The sequence below is a fragment of the Tachypleus tridentatus genome, chromosome 12 (genome assembly GCF_004210375.1).
Source record: "Tachypleus tridentatus isolate NWPU-2018 chromosome 12, ASM421037v1, whole genome shotgun sequence".
Taxonomy (NCBI): domain Eukaryota; kingdom Metazoa; phylum Arthropoda; class Merostomata; order Xiphosura; family Limulidae; genus Tachypleus; species Tachypleus tridentatus.
Window position 1 is genome coordinate 112,076,711 of NC_134836.1, and position 18,216 is coordinate 112,094,926.

At 31.6% G+C, this 18,216-nt stretch overlaps 1 protein-coding gene across 4 annotated transcripts; it reads right to left on the bottom strand.

The window, feature by feature from the left end:
- Positions 1-2,770: 2,770 nt before the first annotated feature.
- On the bottom strand, positions 2,771-18,089 carry LOC143234354 (secernin-1). 4 transcript variants are annotated; one of them, XR_013018634.1, is made up of 8 exons: positions 17,952-18,073; positions 16,011-16,186; positions 12,220-12,407; positions 10,159-10,358; positions 9,730-9,939; positions 8,759-8,856; positions 6,743-7,161; positions 2,771-5,763 (listed from the first exon to the last, which is right to left on the bottom strand). XR_013018634.1 is itself a non-coding variant. In XM_076471649.1 (8 exons), coding segments are annotated over exons 1-8 (1,290 nt in total). In that variant the 5' UTR covers positions 17,953-18,089; the 3' UTR covers positions 2,771-5,514. The 4 variants fall into 4 exon arrangements, 2 of the variants coding, with proteins under 2 accessions (XP_076327764.1, XP_076327763.1); XR_013018635.1 differs by having other exon boundaries at positions 17,942-18,063; XM_076471649.1 differs by having other exon boundaries at positions 6,994-7,161; positions 17,952-18,089.
- Positions 18,090-18,216: the final 127 nt, after the last annotated feature.

Genomic DNA, 18,216 nt, shown 5'->3' on the forward strand with positions numbered 1-18,216 from the left:
TAACACACTTATCTTCGGAAATATTAGCACGTTTTAAGATCCTCAATGTGAAGGATTGATTGTAGTTCTATTTCCTCAGTTGGTCTGATAAATTAAACTTAATTCATTGTACAAAAACGAAAAAAAAAAATTCATATACTTGGCTCTTAAAAATAGTTATTTACAGATAAATGTTTGTTTTCAAATTCATAGTGTCATCATTTTTTACAAATATGAAACACTTGAAATACCATTAAAGCTCTTTTAATTATATTTATACACGAAAATAATTTTGTGAGGCGTTTTTTGTGTGTGTAGATGTTTTACGAGACACAAAGAGATAAAAAATAACTGTAAACCCAGTCGAACTTTAATTTATCATTTTCGTAATATTTTCCATACATTAGTCAAGACACATTGAAGGCCCGGCATGGCCAGGTGGTTAGGAGTGCTCGACTCACAACCTGAGGGTCGCGGGTTCAAATCCCCGTCAAACTAAACATGCTCAACCTTTCAGCCGTGGGAGTGTTATAACGTAACAATCAATCCCACTATTCATTGGTAAAAGAGTAGCCCACGAGTTGACGGTGGGTGGCAATGACTAGCTGCCTTACCTTTGGTCTTACATTGCTAAATTAGAGACGTATAAATGTATCTCAGAACGGTTGGGATGGACATTAACACTTATTGATAGAGAGAGAACAACGTTTCGACTTTCCTGAAGATGACCTAAAAAGGTCGAAACTTTGTTCTCGTCTTACCAATTAAAGTTAATACCCATTACCAGCCGTTCTGAGATACATTTTTATTTCAAGTGGGTTTCTCGTCATCAAGAATAAATTAGGGATGGCAAGCGCAGATAGCCCTCGCGTAGCTTTGCGCGAAATTCAAAGCAAACGAACAAAAGTTTCAAAACTAAAGAAAGGGAACAAATTTTTGGTTATAGAGAGATGACTACCAAGGCAAAAGTTATGGAGTTCTCTAGGGCAGAACAACAGTCACCAGCCTATTAGAGATCCTATTATATGAAACTAAAAAACTACTGGCTAATAGAAAAACACAACTAACGAAGACATTCATAAATAAAGCTGCTTTATGAAACCTGGTTTTACAGAAAGGTTGTTGTTTTAAATAAGGTTCTGCATTTAAAAATTCTCGCGTACACTTGAGTGATTGAAAAAAATCTATTGTTTAAAAAAGACAAAATATTCCTTACTGTGACTTGTAATGAAATAATTAATCTTTAACTCAAACTAATGCATTTACTTTAACAATCTGAGTGTGGAGTCTTTATATTTTCCGTATATTAAACTCAAGATTTGTTCCATGATAGCAATTACGACTCTAACACGAGTGGAAGTTTTTTGTTTAAATAAATTAATGGATTTAATAAGAAAGGAATCACTAACAAGAAAATAGTACCCAAGGGAGAAGTATAACTTATAATGGTTATAATTTAACTTATTATTCAAACAGCTTTACGTCTCTTTTATACAGCAATTATGTTGATGACAATGAACCTTAATAAAATTTGTTACGGAAATAGAGGAAATCATTCATTTTTAAATGAAGATCTGATTGCAAATAAACCAATGGAAACCAAAGTTGCATTGTTTGAGAGCTCCAACAATACGTTATCATTGTAAGAGAATGACAGTTGTTTTATTATTTGTCATATATTGAGAAGACTGACAGCCAATAACCCCGTCCCTTTTAATGATCAATCCCATTTTATGGTTAAAAGAGCATAAGTTAGTACCCAGGACACTAGGTTTCTCACCAGTGTTCCTAGTACCCAGGACACAAGGTTTCTCACCAGTGTTCCTAGTACCCAGGACACAGGTTTCTCACCAGTGTTCCTAGTACCCAGGACACAAGGTTTCTCACCAGTGTTCCTAGTACCCAGGACACAAGGTTTCTCACCAGTGTTCCTAGTACCCAGGACACAAGGTTTCTCACCAGTGTTCCTAGTACCCAGGACACAAGGTTTCTCACCAGTGTTCCTAGTACCCAGGACACAAGGTTTCTCACCAGTGTTCCTAGTACCCAGGACACAAGGTTTCTCACCAGTGTTCCTAGTACCCAGGACACAAGGTTTCTCACCAGTGTTCCTAGTACCCAGGACACAACCAGTGTTTACCCAGGACACTCTCACCAGTGTTCCTAGTACCCAGGACACTAGGTTTCTCACCAGTGTTCCTACCCAGGACACTAGGTTTCTCACCAGTGTTCCTAGTACCCAGGACACTTTTCTCACCAGTGTTCCTAGTACCCAGGACACACTAGGTTTCTCACCAGTGTTCCTAGTACCCAGGACACTAGGTTTCTCACCAGTGTTCCTAGTACCCAGGACACTAGGTTTCTCACCAGTGTTCCTAGTACCCAGGACACTAGGTTTCTCACCAGTGTTCCTAGTACCCAGGACACTAGGTTTCTCACCAGTGTTCCTCACCAGTGTTCCTAGTACCCAGGACACTAGGTTTCTCACCAGTGTTCCTAGTACCCAGGACACTCTCACCAGTGTTCCTAGTACCCAGGACACTAGGTTTCTCACCAGTGTTCCTAGTACCCAGGACACTAGGTTTCTCACCAGTGTTCCTAGTACCCAGGACACTAGGTTTCTCACCAGTGTTCCTAGTACCCAGGACACTAGGTTTCTGTTCCTACCCAGGACACTGTTCCTGTTCCTAGTACCCAGGACACTAGGTTTCTCACCAGTGTTCCTAGTACCCAGGACACTAGGTTTCTCACCAGTGTTCTTTTTCTAGAAACAACACAAATCTAATACATATTTTCCAAGTGACAAATAGTTTATTTTTCATAGACAACCAAAAATAAATTAAGAGTATTTAATACAATTTATGGAGAATTCTTCATTAAATTAAAAACGTTTTATACTTTATTTTAATGGTGTAAAAAAATAAAACAATAAATCATAAATACACCAGACTACAAAATAAGCAATAATAATATATCACAAAACATTAACATGAAGCTTATAAACTCCAAGATAAAGTGACATTTTGCGATAAGAACAAGACGGAACTATTGAAATGTCTTTCTACCAGCACACGAGGATATACGGATAACATGTCTGTAAACCTGTTATCTTATGAACACCAGGTATTTCACCATTCAAATTACAGACACAGGAATACAGTTTGTTGTTATCCTCACATTACAATACAAGTATTTTTCAAAGAGACAAATTTAAGTCATGCAGAAAGTAATTCTACCTAACAAGAGTTACCAATGTAGTAAACAAATATGAAAATGAACATGTACACCTTTTACTCTACAATATCCCCTGTAATTCTGAACCAAGTTATTACTTGTTCCACAGAACAGACTATTATTGTTTAAAGTATGAAGTAAACTGCTATATTCCACTGATAAGTTTGTTTATCTTTTCTCACATGTTGGTAGAATATTATCTCAAATTCAGCTTTTGAATAAATCAAAACTAGATTTATGCACGAGGAATGTCACATTGTTTGGTTTTCACCGTTCAAAACAGATTTAGAAGTACACTGAAATAGGAATAATGTGAGAGTTCTATCAATAATAGAATTTATTACAAAGTAGAGTACTGAGTTAAGTAACCAAAAAAGGTAAATTCTTATGAAAGTAAAATATAACTGATACCATCCATCCACTGTAGACAGATAAATCAGATAAAAGGAATGTATGTTATTAGCACAGTTAGGAAACTCATACTGAGAATTTTAATCTCAAGACTACAAGAAAGTATTTAGATAAAAATTACCTCCAGTAACAAGTGTTATAATGAAAAAGTGATTACGATATTTAGTTTTTATTAAATATAAATATTACAATTTTTTAACAGCATGTTTAAAGTACAGTAAAATAAGATAAAAACTGTATTAAAACTTGGAACATTTTACTAATATGATTATAACATTACTGTAAAATAAAACTACCTGCAGTTAGCAAACAAGAAGCAGAATTTACCGAACTGTAGGATTTACTCACTGTAACAGTGTCTTTAATTACACAAAGAAGGTTTCATTTTACAGCTCTTATGTTCTCAGATGGAAAATTAAAATATTTCATTTCAATCTTGATAGACCAAAATGTTAGATAAAAAACTCTGCAAGTAAACGTTCTATTATCACCACGTTACACCCACCCACAAGCTCCAGTTAATTGTAATATAAATGCTGTTAACCAGTTACAAACATTTAAAGCTACTGTCTTACGCTCGGAAACAACCCAACTTTGTAAATATCACAAAAACAAAAGCAGCAGCGATGGTTAAAGATGTATAAAAACCATTGTTTCTGTAAAAGGAATGCATCATTAATTATAAAATAAATATCACAGAATTAAACAGTACATAAATATACCACACAACATCACAACTCAAACAAACATGAAAGATTCTTATATTAATTTTAATCATTATATTTTTCACAGCTGTCACTCCAACAGAATATTTATAAACTTAGGATAATTAATAATAATTTAATAAAACATTAAATCAAATGGAAAGTCTTCACTTTTAAATATAAACAAGAGACTATCTTATGACTGAATAGATGTACAAATAAATAAAACAGCTCTAAATTTAAAAAAAAAACGTGCTGGCTCTTATCTAAAATATTAGACAAGTAACCTTACAGAAATCTCACTTAGTTTTTTCTCTTTGCTGTGGTTCATTTAGCATTGTTGGCTTTAGTGAGTGAATACAGAAACTGTTTTCAAACTTAAAATCAAATCAGTTTGGAAGACAAACTAAAAATGGTGCTATGTTGTTCAGACTGATTTATGAGATAAGTTATAACTTAACTAGAAACTTCTTTGACCATTAAAAGAGTGTTTGACAATCACATATTAAAAGAGTGTTTGACAATCACATATTAAAAGAGTGTTTGACAATCACATAGTTTCATCATCTTACATAAAGTTCAAATACAAGCTTATTCTTAATCAAACTGCATAACACAACATCCAGTGTTTTAGTAAACACATACTGCAATATGTGGCTCACACAGATCAAGTATTATAATCAACATATCAAAATATCCACAAGAAACACTGCTAATACTTAAAAAGATATAGCTTACATACTTTTATAGGCAAAATGCACAGACACTGTGTGAAATTTCAAATTTGAGCACACTACGTTAAGAATGTGTTAAAATAAACTTAACCAAAAAACACATACATTTAAACTACAAAGTAGAGACGTAGTAATGCGGCTGGATGAAAAAAATATTAACTTCACTGCGACTATTCAGAATCAAAGGTTATTCAAAAGCCTACAAGCATCGCTAACAGGAGACAAAGCTTCGTGCAACAGAAACAACTAGAAGTTATGTAAACCTAATAATTACTTAACTAGTTCTATCTGTTAGATGTGCATAACATCACTGTAAAAATAGAGTGGTACCAAGTACTGGAATGCACACATCCTCGATAATGCTTAGCAATAAGTAAACTTACATGGCCCTATAGGAAATAAAAAGGTAATGCTTAAGGTTTGGTTTTCAACCCATTTTTCCTTGTTTTTAGTTACTTATAAAACTTAATTTCAGATTCCACTAAATCTTTAAAAAGATCTGCAGCATCACAATAGTTGTCAGGAGTGAAATTATCCAGAAAATTCTCCATGTCCTGTAAGCATTTTGATTCCAATTCTTGCAGGGTTTTACAGAGCTCCTCACCTTTGTCACCATCACTTGTCATCACAGAGTAGGCCCTCTGATGGTATCTATACAAGACATGACTGCGATCAACCGTCTTTTGAAAACGCGGTTGAATCTAAGAAAGAAAAAAAAAAGTTGCATTTTGATTAATGAATTGGAGATGCATCTCATATTTTATCAAATACAGTTTGATAAAAAGAGATCCTACAAGGAAGGACCTAAGGGAAACAACCCAGCAAAGAGATAAGAACGATGCTGAATGATCTGAGATAATATTGGATGGAAGATGAACAATAGATTATATTTTAACTTCTTCCATTACCAAGAACCTACCTTTGTTCAAATAACAATAAAAATAATTACTATATTAAACTTGTGTAATAAAAATGTGTTAGTTGAAGTCTACACTTTATGTATGAATTACCACGTTACCAACAGTACTTTCTGTGTATGACAAGTGATTTACAGATTTATAACAGGACGATAATTCATGAAATATGGAATTTACCGATTCATTAACTCATTAAGTAAATTATAATTTTTACCCAAGTTGAGGTTGTACTCTTTAAAACAAATAAATATCAAAAGTGTAACATTATTCATTTTTTTTATATACACAAACATTCTACCAGTGTTGGCCACAATGTACACTACAATAGAGCAAAATAACTTAAGTACTTTATAACTAATTTAAGGAAGGCAAGTGTTTTGTTTGATGTTTATTCAATTTAATGAAACGCATACTTCAACAAAAGTTACCTAACTCATCGCAAAGTATCATTAAACCTAATGTGTCCTTGGATTACTGTTAGTAATTGTATTATTTTTACTAAAGATATATAGGGCTAATACAGCAATATTCACTAAAAATGTACAGTTTATTGATGTCATACAAACCACTAATTCTATAAGACACATTCTATGTATTTCTTATTGTGTAAATTAGGATGGTTATTAGTAAAAGTATGAATTTTGTACAAACTTTTAATGATATGCAAGTTTCTCCATTATAATTATACATTCATTTTATTAATTTACATTTCTATCCTATATATAATTGGTATTTTAGAGTGAAATTAATTTAAGAACTTTACCTTTTTATATTAATATTTCTTGTCTGTGATAAGAGATCAGTAAGTAGAATAAATTTTGAAAGTCTGCTTTAAAACCTACATTAATAAGGTAATTTACATATTTATTTTCTCAACAACACTATCTGATGATCCTGGTTGTATTTTGCAACTCTTCAATTGGAGTACTATCTTAGCATCAGTTTTAAAAGAAATGCACTAAGCGAATTATTAGTTACATATACATAACAATTTCTTGCTGATGTGAAACTAACTTTAGCAGGATCTTCCTCCTCCGGTATCTTGGGCGATTGAATGTGGGGAGATATGCGAGCTTTTGGGCAGAAAATGAAAGGTTTAAAAATAGAGTAACGAGGATCTGGGGTTCCAGTGAACCAGTGGCAGCAAGGTCTAGAGGAATTCACAGAAGTTAAGACAGAAACCTACGAATGGAATAAAAATATTAATTCAACTTTTTAAAGGGGCCAGCTGTAAAATCTGAAACAAAACAACAACATAATAAAAGCATTAAATACAGTCAAAGATATTCTTAACCTGAAGATGACCTAGGAAGGTCAAAATGTTCTCTCCTCATCAATAAAAGTGTTAATATTCATACCAGCTATTTGGAGATATAGTCAAAAGACAGACTTCTGAGATAATGGCAGTTGGATAGATCTAGTTTTGGGATAAGTTGTTTGAGTTCCTATAAAAATTCTAAATTAAGTTTAGCAACACAACTACTGACAACTTCATAATAAAAAACAGGTTATAAAACAGTAATCTCACTGCCCCACACCTTTACACAGTGTAAAATGATAAGTCTTAATGGGAGCTGTATTTTATGGTTGGTGCACTATTTCTATCATCACATCTCATTACTTACTATACAGGTAGACAAGTTTTCATATTTGCCCACTATAATGTGCACCCAATGCTGAAAAAAGTTAAACTGAAGTTGTTTTGTATTTTTTTTTTAAACATCAGTTTTATAAAATGTATTGGATAGTTTTTAAATACTAGAAACAACTATTAGCATAACAAATTTTTGGAAATTTTTTTGTGTGTCAATTTCACAAAATCTATTGTAAAGGTCGTGTCGTGGTAATACACTAAGTTAACCATTCATCTTCACATAAATCTTTGTCATCACCATTACGACTGTTGCTTCCACTGGACTTGTTGCTTTATCTTTCAGTTCTCACAGCAGGTCATTGTTTATCCCATCAATTTCACATGATTTGAAACTTTTTTTTTGAAAAGCTCAATGGGTTTTTGATGGTAGCTTCTAGTAAAAGTACCTAATCAAATTGAAAGTACACAAATATAATGCACGGTCAATGTTCCAGGAGGCATTTGAAGGGAAAAAGTGAGCATTACCCTCAGGCAAATACAGTACCGTTTTATCTTTACCCTTAACACTAATTATTAGTGCTTTTTGCTACTAGTTTATTTTCTCTTTTATTTGTGTGACTAAAGAAATGTAAAGTGTTACAGAGAATTTAATACACCATAGTAGTGCAGTAGACAAGTACTAAACCAATATGCATAAATGTGTAAATATTAATTTTATATTTACAGCTCAAATGTACATCACTGACTTAAAGGGAAAACCTTATTCTCCTCCAAATGATAAATGAACACAAATTAAACAAAAAGAAATCTTTAATTTTATTTAAATACAAGTTCTTAGATATGTTCTTGCTGGTAAAGTATGAAGTATTCATTACAATGCTTCACAATTAAGTATCTTTTGTTCCAGTGAAACAAAAGTGACAATTTAAGAATACTTTTGTTAAAAACTTCTAAACTTACCAACTCAACATCTAATGACGTCTCTTTGGAATTTGATATACTTGTATGCTGTTAAAGTAAAATAAATTTTAATCATTATTATTGTTATTTTTAGTTTTTTTTCCCCCTTACTTCTTCCTTTCATGGTACTAACTGATGGCAGACACAATATAAACAGAACAACAAATTACAGTTTTACAACACTCACTCAGGTAATACAAAATTAAACTGTTTATTGAGTACTACCTGGCTACTAGCTGTTGGGTACGCATGAACTGGTCCACGACAAATTTCACTATCTGAATCACGCAGCACAGCCAGCATAGAAGATATTCCAAACTCTCCTGAAAAGGACAATATTAACATTCCATGTTTAATTTAAAATTACCCATCGTGTATACACACATATACAAATATAAGTTAACCTATGACAAGTTTCTTATGTTACGTAGCAGCAATTACTACCACTGATGCATATAGGTGATCTTATCAGATATCTACATTGTAGAACTGGGCAATTAGTGGAATTTGCTATTCAATTAATCATTTTCCTCAGTTATTGATTACATTTATCTGATCAATTATTATTTTAAAAGACTTGGACGGTTGGAATACTTGAAAATAGTAATAACAATGTTCAGGAACAACTGACATACAGGTTCATCTCAGCTGTCCCATCCTCTAAACTAAACAGACACTAATCAGTTACATTGAACAATCTATCTAAAATAACAGTAATAAACAGAATCACCTATTTTAACCAACTTAAGAATGATTATTCTAATTTTCATGACACTAATGTAACTGACTAATCAATTATATAACACTGTTTAAAACACTAAATGATGTAACTAAATATCTAAACAGCATTAACACATTAAAAGAACCAACTTTGCAGTAACCTGCATCTTAAAAGGTTTCTCTCTAATATTCTATATTTAGTAATTATGGTTTGCCAAGCTACACAAATTCTATTACTTATGATAGTTCTTAAATGTACAACAGAATCTGTTAAGTTATGAGAATAAACTTCTCAATTTGCTAACTTGCACATCAGAGAGAAAAATTACATGGTAAAACAACACAGGAGCTTAAAATGCATGTTAACACTGTGCAATATCAAGGTGCAAATATTAAAAAGCATTCTACTCTAAAACAATACAGTTAAAATCTGTAACAGACAATAGTTTTATAAAATTGAAGTGGATAACACATACCAGAGGCCGATAACTTCGACAACAAGTTCTTTCCACAGTTAAATCTCTTCATTTCAGTTTCATCATGATCTCCAAAGACTTGACAAAAATTTAAGTCTCCTTGACTGGGATCCCACAATCCACTGCTCTGGGCATATTCTTTAAGGCCATCGTGCATGAGATCTATCTTGGTACCAATAGACAAGTTGTTGGATATATTTCTGTGTCCACCTTTTATAGTAAAAGACTCCATTAATTTCAGGGAAAAAAAAAAATTTCACTTTATGATATAACATTTTACACACTAAAGTTTATAAAATATTTAAACCCTAAAATATCTTATTTACATCAAGTCCACATACTAGATAAACCTATGCTAATGACTGCAACAGGTGCTAAGTGAATTTTATGCTTTAAGTTATCTTACTAACTTCCAAGAAAGAAACTCACTGGTAACATGTTCAGCAGCCCAAAATTTTCCAGCCGTTTCCAAAACGTAAGCTTCACTTCGATCAACAATCAGGAAACTGCTGTGGTATGGTTTAAAGTGGCCACCTTCTGAACAAGGTCCTCCTTGTCCATACTTGTCTAGTAGTTCGACTATTACTTTAAGAGCCTCTGAAGCTGTTGCTGCTCTTTCTAAGCCAAGTCTAAAGCAAGTATTGAAAAATTGATATTTATCTCAAATTATCAAGTAGTAAACAAAACTCTGGCCTTTTACCTTAATCCTACAATCCAAGTTTTACTGTTGTTAGGCTTGGAAAGTTTGTTCATTTAGTTAGTTATAGTCTAGTAGAAATTACGTTATATTATTTAATTTAAATTTTTTAGTATTTTTGTAAGTTAATAAAACTATGCATTACCAATTGCAAAGATTCTTATATTTAAATATGGAGAAAGGGCTATGTTAAGGTAACTTTCAAATGTTCATACCATTTATTCATGTACTGTATAAATGGCAGAAATTCCTTCAAATGTACACACAGAAATAGTAAAGAAAAACAGCTGTCAGTCAACCCTGTGATGGTATCACAGGTTATTTGAGGTTAGATCCCTTACGACTTATTACAATACACCAATCATCAGAAGGTGCAGAAATAAGAAATGAGCTATTTCAAATTACCCTAAAATCATCATACACTTAAATTCCAAACTTCAGCCTCTATATGATAGACCTTAGTATGACAACTGAACTGTGTAGTATTGGTCTCTTAACATGGCACCTATACATAAATAATTCTGCATAACATTTGAAAACTGTTGAACATTCTGGCAGCTTCTTGATCATCTTGACATCACCATCCACACACTTGGACCAATGTTAAAGTATTCTCAAAATGAAGACTGTGCCATTATTTAGACAATGTAAGAGAACAGATAATGCACGAAACTTGTGCACAACGTTACATAGGGACTATACTTTTAACCATTTGAACATTTCAGATGGTATATTGGTCTACTTATGAAAAAAATTCTAACATTATGCCACCTTAGCTTTGATTTGATCTTATGTAATACAACTATGCACGGTAGAGGTAACAATGTGTGCATATAGTGGTCGTACTTAAGTGTGATGTTTTAAATCTTGTACTCAAAGTTTCCTTTAGTTCTTTTGCCATTAATATTCTGGGAGAATGATACATAAAACTTTCAAAGGACACAACCTTGTATTAATTTGATATTGTTACAGGGTAAACGTACAACTTAACAATTTTCCTATACATCTTCATTTCTGAATTTTGTGTCTAAATCCTCCTCTATTATATACCAATTAAAACATTTTAAGACAACAAATAACATCTTTTCAAAAACTGTACCCATTTTCAATGTTAAGTGACAATGAGTTTTAGAATAGCAGTTCCTACACTATTGACAGGAAAGATTTGATGAACACTTGCTAACACAGACTGAAAAATATATTTAAATGTAATAATTCTTTCTATTCTTCACATTATAGATTTCGGAAACTTAGTCACATTACTTGATAATAGCATTAGAACGAAGAGGAACATATTTTACATAAGATGAGGGAAAGCCATTTGTTCTCAACGATAACAAACATACTGTTATGATACCCACTATAAACTACTTTCACACCATGGTCTATCTTTGATAAGGGGCAAGATGGAGCAGTTGTTCCCCCCCTTTATTTTGTGGGATACCCCATGCATATCATGTTCACAGCAATTATATCAGACTTATGAATTTAGTCTGGTTTTATTTACAAGTTTAACTTGTTGTAAGTTTATTATGAACACCAGCACACCACAGAATATAAAACATCTTTTTCTGAAAGGTAACAAATGTTTATAGTGAACCAGCATTTGTGTCCAGTCAGAAAGAGCAAAAAGTGTCAGTTCCTATATGAAAGTATGAGAAATACAATATCAAAAAGAATGAGATCACAACAGAAAAATAAAACTAACACATTTTTCAGAAAATGAAAACTTATCTTGTGTAAGCAAGCTTCAAAACTCTATATACCATTATTGTAACACGCAACAAACTCACCTTACTAGATCTGACCCCAGAAGCCTTTCTTCTTTATCTTCAGGACCATTAAGTTTGGTTCTAACAGTTTCATTTCCAATACAAACTCCATGTTCATTGGCTCCCATCTCGGCACCCCACATCCAAGCAGGTTTGCTCAAGATCACAGAGTGTGTGTGGAACACCTGTTCTACTTCAATGTAAGTACACTGCAGAGATAGTTATAAAATCCTATAACACTTTAAATGTAAAAAGATTAACCCTAAAATAAGCTTTACTTTTTTTTTTTATATTTTACATTTGAACTGAAACCAAGGTTTCAAATTATCAGTTTACACACAATTATAGCAAGACTGGCTACAAAGTATGCATGACATATGGTGGGTACTACACATTAAATTTTGAATGCAATAAAGAAAAAAAACATGTCAACAGCATCAAAATACAGTTTAAAATTTAAAGTTGTTAGCTGTTTAAATTTTAATTCCTGACTCAAAATGATATTTAAACAAGTTCTAATCATCACTTTTCTTAAAACAATACATCTATGTTCTGAATTACCAATTTTAAAGTTTCCTTTCTACCTTAAACGACCCAAGTTTACCAGGAATTACACGTTCATACTATAGGTATTGACAATGCAGAGTAAATTGCTAAGCTTTGCACTTTTATCTTTGCTAAGAACATAAACAAAAAAGTCAAACTTGCATACCACACCCCTCCTATTGCATCGAGCCTTTCAAAAAACACCAGTAATTCTCTTCAATACTTGCTATTAGATTGTTTATTACCAAGTTATTCATACAGCTAGTTTATTTAGATGGTAGATTTGAAAATGTTTACCTCAGTGTCACCATTTACCTTTGTGTTGTTTGGATCAATCAACTAGTAGTTTTTGTTGTTTTTTTAAAGTGTAGAAGTTTAGGTAAAAAGCTAGTCAAATTTGAGCTGTTTTAGAGCATTCTATTTTATATGAACAACACCATTCTTAAATGCATATTTGAAATAAAATTCAGTTATATTTTGGACTATGATCATAAAAAGTAGGCTTAAGGTGTTTTGCAAAACAGAGGAGCCAAGATCCAAGTATTGAATTTCTTATGCATGTTTTTTTATTTATTTATTGTTTTAGAAGTATTTAAAATATTGGATAAGAAAACCGAGATTAAACAAAATAATTACTCATGACTGTAATTAGACCATGGCATTTTGATTGGGTCTAAGAGCAGCTATAAAACAATAAAATTACATTAAATATATTGTAGAAGTATTACCTATGACTGTAATAATACATAGTATGTGATTGTTTGTTATAATAGTCAGTCAGTTGTTGAAAACAAATTTCAGGTTTCATATTTTTCAATATATTTCATTGTACTCTACATTGCCAATTTCACTGCACTTGAAAGTTAGTTTTAATGAAAAAACCAAAACAACTTATTTACAATATTCTACAGTTTATGCAAATGATACACGAAAATTGTAGAATGCAAAATATTTATTTTTAATACAAAAATCACCATGGATCAGACTGGTCAGACTGAACCAGAATGGCCCTGTAAATTGACAAACAAGTCTTTAGTAAAACATGTTTTATTGAAAAATCTGATTCGTGCATACAAAACTTAATATTTTTACAACTCTGCCAAATACCATAAAAATATACTCAGTAAATTCAAAATTATAGTTTGTATAATTTTATTATTACAAGATCAGTTGAAACAACCACAGGGTTAATGTATACAAACATACAATAAACCTAGTTATGACCTTAAGTCATAACTTACATAATGTATGAATAACATACAACCACTTGGTCCTTAGAACTATATACTTATCTGTCAATAATATAACTAGATCTCAAAAGGTAACTAAAGTAAAAGTTTTGGTTGTCCATTCCCTTTTCGGCTTACCAAAAATTAAAGAGACAACAGTACCTAATCTTTGATTTACTCTAAAACCCTATCTATGTCTGGTTTTTATCTGTTTTTAACATTTCAAACTTCATTCTTTACACCAAATGATTATATCTACATGTTTGAAGTCAATTTCAACATTTCTCATCAAAAATATTACCAAAAAAGTTGTAAAAACTGAGCTGTCTTATGGACTTCAACAAAAACCTCGTCATCAGCAACCTTGAAGGATCTATATCTCTATCTTAACAACATTCTTATCTTTAATAGACTTTAAAAGGTCTGTCTTATAGTTGCCATGTTGTGCTAGCCATTTCTCATAAGCCTTTTTGGCTAAATATTTTCTTCCAACAGTTATGCAAGTTTTCAAACCTTACTGTTAATTTAAAACTTTTAAAACCATTACAATTTATCTTGGATATTATCCTTTATATTTGTAGTAACTCAATGTGATTTAATTCTTCCTGTTATATTATTCTATTTCTAGGAATGTGCCTATACTGAATAGAAAACTTTTAAAATAACATTATCTTAATGTGTCCTGCATCACCCTTAAACTCATGAGAGAAGTCCACTCACTTTTCACCTTAGTATTCAGTTTTTAAACAACAATAATTATCACCTGACTAAGGTGAAACATGATTTGATCATAGAGCACCTGGATTACCTTTTGACCAGTGTACTATCCCAAACTTACAACCCAACAACAAACTGTATGCAACATATTACAAAAATAATTCAATCAGCTGAATTTATTCAACTGAAAACAATTCTCCATGTCAAAGATTATCTTAATTTTGTAGTTTGGGTTAAGCTTATATCTGCATTAAGGTTAATTATGTGTTATTCTTGTTTGGTTTAGACAGCATATCTCCAACATATAAAGCAAATTTTATCAGTACATTTGAAATTTCAGAGTCGTCGTAGTTAAGGTTATACGCAAGCACAATTAACACAGTTTTAAAAGGTACTGTATGTTTGCTAAATACGTTATGGAATAAAGTAAGAAAATATAAAATAAAATAGCGGTCGCTCATCTTTATTTACACATGACAGAACGTGGCACATGCAGCCTTACAACACCAGTTTTTCTAGTGTACATACCAGTTTTATGAGTCATTCAGCAGCTTCCTTCAAAAAACTGCTGGGCATGTATTAGTCACTACAACAAGTTAACTATTTTTATATCATAGATAAAATTATATTTTTGAATTCTTGTTTTCAAAAACTCAGTAAACATGTTCACATTTTGACATCCATATGTAAACCTTGCAGAAATAACACAGTGCAGTGAAAACACACACACTAACAGAAACTTTAATGTATGTCCTCACGTTTAGTTAATTATGTGCACACAGCAAAAGTAATGTGCTGTAAACGTTCACTGTAGAGGGCACAACTTCAGTCCAGAGCTATATTCACAGGTGTGTTTTAATTATATATACAACAAACTTTGATTTTGCTTACTTGTGACAAATTTCCTTTTTACAGAAACAAAGTATGGTTTTTGGCAATTAGTAAATTACCCAACTCAAACCTGATAGTTTTAAAACATTTTGCTCTGAAACCAGAGAATATTTTAGGTTTTTTTTTTGTTTGAGGATTTGTTAGACAACAATACAGATGCCAAAGATTTGTTTCAAAGACATTTTTCCTCATGTACTTTGAACATGTAGGAAGCTCATTCCTTGAGATGTTTCAAATTTACATTTTTATGAGCTTGGGTTCCTTGAATTATTTTCATATCTTAAGTTACTTTTTATATTTAACAACTGCTTTACTTTTCACTAGTTTGATAAATTATTTTTTGACAACATTTAGGGTTGTTTAAGTATAAACCATGCTTATACAGTGAAATGGTTGTTATAAACATTCTTACAATGTTACTGTACTTACTTGAATTTTTGAATCAGCTGAATAATCTGAAGCAGGAAAATACACAACTTCTTGGACTTCTCCAGAAGGCCGATTGGAATTTTTACCAAACACAATAAACCCTTGCGCTGTTGATGGTGGCAATACCACGAAAGTATCACATGAAGTAGGAAGAGCCATTTTGTATCTTTCTAGCACTTATGAATATACAAGTTTATATCCAGATAAGCACAATATCATTTTAAGGACTATAGCATTATTTCTTAACATTCTTATGATATAAACTATAATATTTTCATTCTCTTAAGAGTTCACATTTACTGCAAACACATGTTAAATAACCCATACAATACTTTTGTTTAGAATTTCTCACAAAGCTGTTAGAGCTTTACGTGTACTAGCCATCCCTGGTTTTGAAGTAAGAGATTAGAGGGAAGGTTGCCAGTCAATGCCACAAACTTGGGATATTCTTTACCAATGAGTAAACATTATGAAAACTAGTTTAGAACCTCATCTTTTGTTTGTTTTTCTAACCAATAATAAATACTTAATAAGTATGAACTCACCTAAGATTACCAATTTCTTCACAAGAAACTAGTATCACATTATTTAATATATTCACAACATCTAAACTGCTCAAATTCCATGTCACAGACAGCTTAGTTACTTTGAGCCAATAAATACCAAAAACCAACCAACCCAAACTCCACATCTAACCATACAATTAAAAACATTTTTATTTATTTTAAAGTACTAAAACAAACTTTATACAAACATGATCTGGGATTTTTTTCTCAATGAGACATTCAGTGCAAATTTGGCAAAACTTACTTTAACATACATTATTTTACTGTTTTCCAATTCCAAATAAAATTAAAAAGGTAAAAGTTTACACATTACATACTATAGTAAACAGTTCGTAACAAAGAACTAGTAAAATATAGTAAAGTACTGACTGATGTCAAAGGATGTGCAAATCACAGAATGTTTTTTATTTTAATAGCAAAAAAGTCTTTTCAGAGCAAACTGTAATTCATTTTGACCATACACGTGTGGAAATGTCTTGCAGAATATCAACATCATCTCATTCTCGGATGTTGTGACAACAAATTAACATTGCCAGAGCAAAAAACAAAATTACACATTAGGTAGTTTTTGTCAGTTTATTATATGCATGCAAAAGTTTTCATGGGTGCAATTCAGTTAACATTTCTTTTTAGGCTTAATAAATGCCAATATTAAAAACGCAAAGAAACAAATATTCATATTACTTTACATTTACTAATACACATTAGGAGTTAAGCAAGTAGTAACTCCACACTGTTAATATTTCTCTGTTGTTACTCTACTGGACCCAAATTAAATTATTATTACTTTGGCTCTTGTAACATACAAGTTGCAACACACTATGATTAGTTGATTATTTTAGAGACAGTAACAGTTGATAAAACATTAAAAAATATGCTTTCAAGCAAAATCATTAGTTTTTCAACACCTCTAGTTTAAACGATTTTAAACTTCTGTTAACTTAGTATTTGAATTTTCTTTACAGTTTAAATTAATTATATGAAACACTAACGGAGATACATTACTTTTAGTACTACTATTAATATTTAGTTGTAGGAACTACTACTCGAACATTAACGTTAACACTGTTACAAATAACAACGCAAATTGTAACTTTTAGTAGCAAGGTTCACGATTAAGCTACCTTAACTCAATTTATATTACGTACAAACTACACAATTTTTGCATTATTATTATTATTCACAATAACTTCCAAATAAAAAAAACACTGAAAAACAAAAGGTCTACTAGTAGACATATCCACTATTTGACAATACCAGACCTTATACACTCATTATTCATTAAAGTTACAAACATATCAGTAAATTAAACTTCCAACTAACTTTCTCAAACACAAAACACTATTTAAAGAGTGATAATATTACATTATCTTACTATACAGATCGCCCCTCCAACCTCACTGCAGTCACACTCAAACTGAAATATGAACAAATATCTTCCCTTCCAGTATTAATACGATGAAAATATGCCAGCACTAGTAACAGCTAAAAACAAAAACCTGAAGCATACCCTGAATGTATTTTTAATTATTATGAGTGTAAATAAATTTTAATCTAAGAAAAATCTAAAATTGAAAATGAATTATATTGATGGTATAAATTAAACTTTGTAAAGGAAAAGTTGGTATAACCGTCGCTTT

Coding starts and splice junctions, on each gene's coding strand:
- LOC143234354 (XM_076471649.1), bottom strand. Junction 7,162..8,758: donor ACCCAACAGCTAGTAGCCAG/GTAGTACTCAAT, acceptor TTCCATTCGTAG/GTTTCTGTCTTAACTTCTGT. Junction 5,764..6,993: donor AGGAGGAAGATCCTGCTAAA/GTTAGTTTCACA, acceptor TTTCTTTCTTAG/ATTCAACCGCGTTTTCAAAA.